The sequence below is a fragment of the Bactrocera tryoni genome, chromosome 2 (genome assembly GCF_016617805.1).
Source record: "Bactrocera tryoni isolate S06 chromosome 2, CSIRO_BtryS06_freeze2, whole genome shotgun sequence".
In the NCBI taxonomy this organism is placed as follows: domain Eukaryota; kingdom Metazoa; phylum Arthropoda; class Insecta; order Diptera; family Tephritidae; genus Bactrocera; species Bactrocera tryoni.
Genome location: NC_052500.1, coordinates 32,092,138 through 32,097,955, shown reverse-complemented (window position 1 = coordinate 32,097,955; position 5,818 = coordinate 32,092,138). Strand labels below are relative to the sequence as shown.

The following is a 5,818-nucleotide window of genomic DNA, read 5'->3' as shown; positions in this document are numbered from 1 at the left end:
CCCCACATAATTTTAACAGTGCTCGAATGTTATTTTGTACAAACAGTATATTCAAACCATCGAGTCAGTTGATATGCTCAATTTTATTGAGAAAATATATTATTTGCATGCAATGTACTATATCAACCTCGCTTTCTGGAGCTAGAAAATATTGAAAGTTTTCTAGATCAGACACCTAGTCCTAGTCAGAAAAAATGTATCTAAATATTATGTGCTTTAATGTCGGAAAATGTATATTAGGGTGTCCGTTATTTACCAAATTGATTATTTTTGACGAGACGCCCCCTAAACTTTTAGTTTTCCATCTAAAAAAAAATATCAGACCATAAAAAGCCCTTAATTTTCATAATAAACCTTGTCCCAAACACGATATATTTCCCATTGAAATTACATGGGATTTTGTCACTTTTTACGAATATTTTTTTTTCTCTGGAACTTTCTCGTTTGTAGGAATAAAAAAGTTATATTCTTGTACAGAATTGAATGCTCTACAAAAAAAGTCTGAACAATTTTTCGATATACTCACTCTTTTTTGAAACCTGCAAAGCCATGTAACCCCTTAACCGAGTTTTATGAAATTTCGAAAATCATTTTTTTTACTCTGTTCTAGATAAGAATCAGAGTAGAGCCGGATGTATGACCAACAAAAAATTTTATTTTTTAGAATAAACAATTGAATTTTACAAAAAAAAATTCAATTTGCCGTGAAAGTTCGAAAATTCCAGAAATTACCCGGAAGTTAACTTTAACCTTGAATAACTTTTAAAGGAGTGAGTGTATCGAAAAATTGTTCAAACTTTTTTTGTAGAGCATTCAATTCTGTACAAGAATATGACTTTTTTATTCCTACAAACGAGAAAGCTCCAGAGAAAACAAAATATTCGTAAAAAGTGGTAAAATCCCATGTAATTTCAATGGGAAATGTATCGTGTTTGGGACAAGGTCTATTATGAAAATTAAGGGCTTTTTATGGTCTGATATTTTTTTTTAGATGGAAAACTAAAAGTTTAGGGGGCGTCTCGTCAAAAAAAATCAATTTGGTAAATAACGGACACCCTAATGTATATGTACGTAGAACTATATTTGCATCTCGATTGAGAGAGACTACCTACAACTAAAGAGCGTCTAAAACCGGAGCCAGTTTTTTCGATATAGATATTAAACAGGGATGAGTTTCATAAGATCCAATTTGGTGTGATCCAAATTGCTGATATATGGAAAAGTGGAAAAATGTAGCAGAATTAAGTAACTATTATGAGTACTAAATTTAGTCTGTTTCCAAAGTCAGGGAAAATTCTGATAACAAACATCATTCGTATATCAAATGGGCACTAGCTACGTGGTGTAATATGATTTTATTTACCGAATTCATCAAATAGTATAATTCTCAAATAAAGCAATGCTTAAAAAATAGATTTCGCCTGCCAAAGAAACGAATGTGCTTGCAAATATTTACCGTCCCTGTTTTATGTAATGCGGGACCAACAGACCATATACATATCATTGAAGATCAGAAAGTGAAAACATAGCTCATGATGATTGTAATAAAATTCACTTTAATATCTATTTACTGGAAGCAGTAACAGTTTTTGGACATTTATTTTTTAGATTCTCCGTACCAGTTGTGAGTAACGGTTAGATATATGCCAACGGTTCCAATAATAGCGCCTATAATTATACACGCTAATCCACAATAAAATCCAATCGCCGGCAGATTCAAAGCGAGCTATGGACGGTGAAAATAGTATAAAATGTACAAACAGTTAAAAAATATGAATTTCAGTCGAGTATATCTCACCTTGATTTCCTTTGCAAGCTCCTTACTGATAACAGCCTTACTAGAGGTCACAAAAAGCGGCGCATAAAACTCCGGTATGTCACGCAATATGCTAAAGTTCACAAAAATAACAAATATTTCTTAACAACTTGTCCAAAAGAATGCGTTACTTACGTTATATCACTGTCGTTTCTTATGTGTAAGCTGACCATGACATTGGCATTCACCTGCAATGGTACACCCAGCTTTCGCTCTAAAACTATGAAGAAATTGTGCTTCTCATAATCGGGCTCGAGACCAGTTATCGTGTTTGCAAAACTCTCATCGGCATACATGAAATGTGGGTGCGACATGTACATGGGTGCGCCTTCAGCGCATGGACCGAGGTCGGTCACGCCAGTCGCCGGACAATTGTCGGGTTGTTTATCGCGTGGACAATAACATTTCATATCGGCATTACGTTGACCGTTATCGAATGTGTCCGGTTTCGTTTCATACATGGTCGCTTTGATGCCTTCAATTTCAACTTCACCGGTTGGTACCAGATTGATAATGCGACAAGTGTCGGTAATATAGACAGTGATGTATTCTTCGGGACCAATATTCGGTACCCAAAGATCGGCAGTACTGCCATTCAGGCGACCACAATCCCCCTCATAGTAGCCAGTGTGATTTACACCGTTCCAAAATTTAATTTCACCCATTTGACTCAAATCGCCTTGACCAGTGTGTATGGTAAAGAGGCCTTCGAACTCTTTAGAGCCGTTGCGATTAAGAAACCAAGCGAAATGATTCGATTCCACCGGGCCAGTCATGGAACTATTTAGTTTCATGGCATAGTCCAGAAACTCATCGTAAAAACCTTCGAAAAGCCATTCACCGGCCGTGTGTGTCTGATAGAGAGCACCACCATTATTATTGAGCGCGATATTGAAACCTAATTTGAGGAAATATGATTCATCTCGCATCACGTTTGCTGCGGCCTGCAATAATGAAAGTGTTTTACAAATAAGAGAAATTGTTTAGTCGTGTTACTTACCAAAGAGGGCAGATGCGGACAAGTTACTAGGTCGTCCAGCGACGCACCCGACATCTCGGGTTCAAAGTACCATGTACGCTGTCCATAGTAAGACACAGTTTTGTTTGAGTGCCAGGTTATATCTTCTTTGAGCTTTTCCTCTCTATAAACAAATGGACCCACTTGCTGGAAGTTCGGCTTGACACCAATTGTGCGTACCTGGTCCGGATTTGTCCAATTGAAGAGATACATGTACATGTAGACCGGGATGGGTGTCTCCACCCATTTGTCGTATGTTTTCGAGCAAGGACCAAGAGGCAGCATCTGTGAAGCAAAAACTTATTATAAAAAATGTAAGGCATTTTAAAATTGCGAATGTGAAAAACTTACATCGTATATTTTATCGTTTATAAAGTCTGTCCACAAAATTACTAAGAGCAATCCTGGTACAAAGAACGCAACGGCTATTAGAAAGACCCATATTTTCTGCTGAGTTACGCCACAACAACTGCAACACATTTTAACACTTTCGCAGCTGTAAATGAAGTGAGGCCAAAAAGTTCTTTAAGATTAGTAGCCGATCGACAGTAACCGACATGGCAAAAACAATGTGTAGTAGATAATTCAATCTTATCAATCCAACGAATTTATTAAGGAACTTAAGTAATGATATTCCAATATTCAGCTGATTGGATTAGGAGCAATAAACCAATTAAGTACTTGTATGGTAGTCTAGCAATGTCTTACTCAGTATTTGCCGGTTTCAAGTAGCACTGCTTACTGTTCTTATAAAATAGATCACTGACCTTTGTAACGTAAATATTTTCTCGGTACGAAATCTTGTACTTTTTCATATGATCAATCTTTATCAATGAAGATTCAATATATTGATATCGTTTATAATTATTTTATTATATTTTTTAAATTTAAATGACTAACTAATGAGTCATATTCTAGGCCAGTTAAGATAGAAATTGATTTTGTTAAGTGATCAGTAATGAAAAGATGAAAGCTTTTGAAACGGTAACATGAGCAAGAAGATAAAAATATTTCATACAATTTTTGTATTTTATCAGAAGTCGAGGGGATGTACAGTTTCTCAGTGATTAAATATCTACTTTTCATTTGAAGCTATTAATCAACTTATGGAATTGACTTTATCTGAAAATGTCTATAAGCAACAGCAAATATTTCGCGATTAATGCGCAATTAAATGCAATTTAACTGAAAAATGCCAATAATCAGAGTAATGACAATAATACTACCAGTTACCTTCTTATGCCCTGACCAGGGCTAATTAAGTTTGCTACGATGTTAGTAACAAACAAAAGGAAATGCCATGGACTTCCTAAACTACATAGGTATTTTCTATTTCTAACCAAATTTCCTGTGCGGAATCCTTGCGAGTATTGGAGAAGACTTATAGCCTTGACAGACGGCAGCGTTAATCCGCATTAACTGCGCACTTAATCAGTTCCAAATTTGTAGGTGACAGACGGCAGCTATACGAGTTTGAAACTCTCATGAACAGCTCATTGTCCTTTTTGTAATATTTTAAATAAAAATTTGATAGAAGACAAACATTACGGTTGTTAGCCGACCAATTTTTACCAAACCATTTTTTATTACAAAAACATATCAACACATTATTTTTAAAACTGCATCATAATATAGAAGTTTTATTGATATTAGATATATTGAGAATTTGATAAACAGCTGTCAGGCTTGCTTGTATTTCATTCACAATAGATGAAAATTGGCCATTTTTAACAATGTTGCCAACGAAAATCTCACAAACTCCCTAAAATTTTGAGAGTTATTTTTGGATTCAGCAACAGAGTTAGCTGTGGTAACTCCTGAATTAATCCCGAAAAATGCAATTAATCTGGTTTAACGCTGCCGTCTGTCAATGCTATTACGGTAATTCAGTTTTATCACAAACACAAGCCTTCAAAGTAGGCCGAGAACCGTTGTAGACATGCCTCGTTCTGGACGGCCTTCGATCTATACAACTGAAGAGCACATTAAAAAAGTGAGGAATATGAAAATCGCCCGTTCGAATGATTTTGGTTTTCTAGCTCGACTCGTCCGGATAAAGCTGATTTTTTTCAAAGAGAGCACCGTCAACAGGTTTTTTGACATGCTTAATCGTACAAATTCCGATTATAGCCAGGATTTTAACCGAATTTAAAAAAAACGCAATGAATACCATCGATCAACAACCGTATTCAACAGATTTGGCTTCGTGTGATTTTTTTTGTTCCCCAAACTGGAATTGCCGCTCCGTGGTATTAGATCGAACCAGATAAAACAAAATTTCCGGAAAGAGTTGAAGGCCATCCCATAAAGTGCTTATGAAAAGTGTTTGGAGGACTGGAAAAAGCGTTGGTGGGGTTTGAATGCGACCATATATATATTTATGAATAATTAAATATTTTCAGTTTTATTTACAGTTTCCGGGACCTGTTTGTCTGTATATAACGTTACATACGTGAACTAATCACTTTTTGGGATATCGGTCTAAAATTTCGCACTCGTGCTCTTTCCACCAAGAAGCTGCCTTTGCATGCATTTGTCGAAATCGCTGATATCGGAGAACTATAGCATAGAGCTGTTATGTAAACTGAACGTTCAAACTCAAGTCACTGCATGAAAGCTTTTTTCTTTGGCGAGGCATCTACACAAAATTTGGCAAAGATTATTCTCCTAGACATCGCTGCAATCTCTGAATATATTAGACCGAATATGTTGCTGCCTTTCAAACTTACCGCTCAAAATCTGATTAAAGATTGTGGTATAAAAATTAGTCTGTGTGGGGTATTATAGCCCCAGTGCAGCTGCAGTCAGTGTTTTTTCTTGTTGAAGTCTGGAATTTATATATTTTGAAGAATATGTCTGGTTCATGGAAATAAGAGCTTGTAAATTTTATTATTAAAGCACCTTACACACTAGTCGATATCTCTGATGTAAAAAGTTGAGTAACGAGTTAACTTACTGCTTGGCTTTAGTCTGTAAAGTAGGTT

At 35.8% G+C, this 5,818-nt stretch overlaps 1 protein-coding gene across 1 annotated transcript; it reads right to left on the bottom strand.

Annotated features, from left to right (window-relative positions):
• Positions 1-1,321: 1,321 nt before the first annotated feature.
• On the bottom strand, positions 1,322-3,321 carry LOC120768280 (protein croquemort). The gene is made up of 5 exons (XM_040094880.1): positions 3,186-3,321; positions 2,817-3,119; positions 1,952-2,760; positions 1,799-1,889; positions 1,322-1,726 (listed from the first exon to the last, which is right to left on the bottom strand). Exons 1-5 carry the CDS (start codon positions 3,312-3,314, stop codon positions 1,598-1,600), a joined length of 1,461 nt encoding a protein of 486 aa, XP_039950814.1. The 5' UTR covers positions 3,315-3,321; the 3' UTR covers positions 1,322-1,597.
• Between the last annotated feature and the right edge of the window lie 2,497 nt (positions 3,322-5,818).

Bases quoted from the DNA above. Each gene is read 5' to 3' on its own strand.
- LOC120768280 (XM_040094880.1), bottom strand. From the start codon at position 3,314: ATGTGTTGCAGTTGTTGTGGCGTAACTCAGCAGAAAATATGGGTCTTT. The intron at 3,120-3,185 runs GTAAGTTTTTCA...TTTGCTTCACAG, and splicing joins TAAACGATAAAATATACGAT to ATGCTGCCTCTTGGTCCTTG. The intron at 2,761-2,816 runs GTAAGTAACACG...TCATTATTGCAG, and splicing joins GTCCGCATCTGCCCTCTTTG to GCCGCAGCAAACGTGATGCG.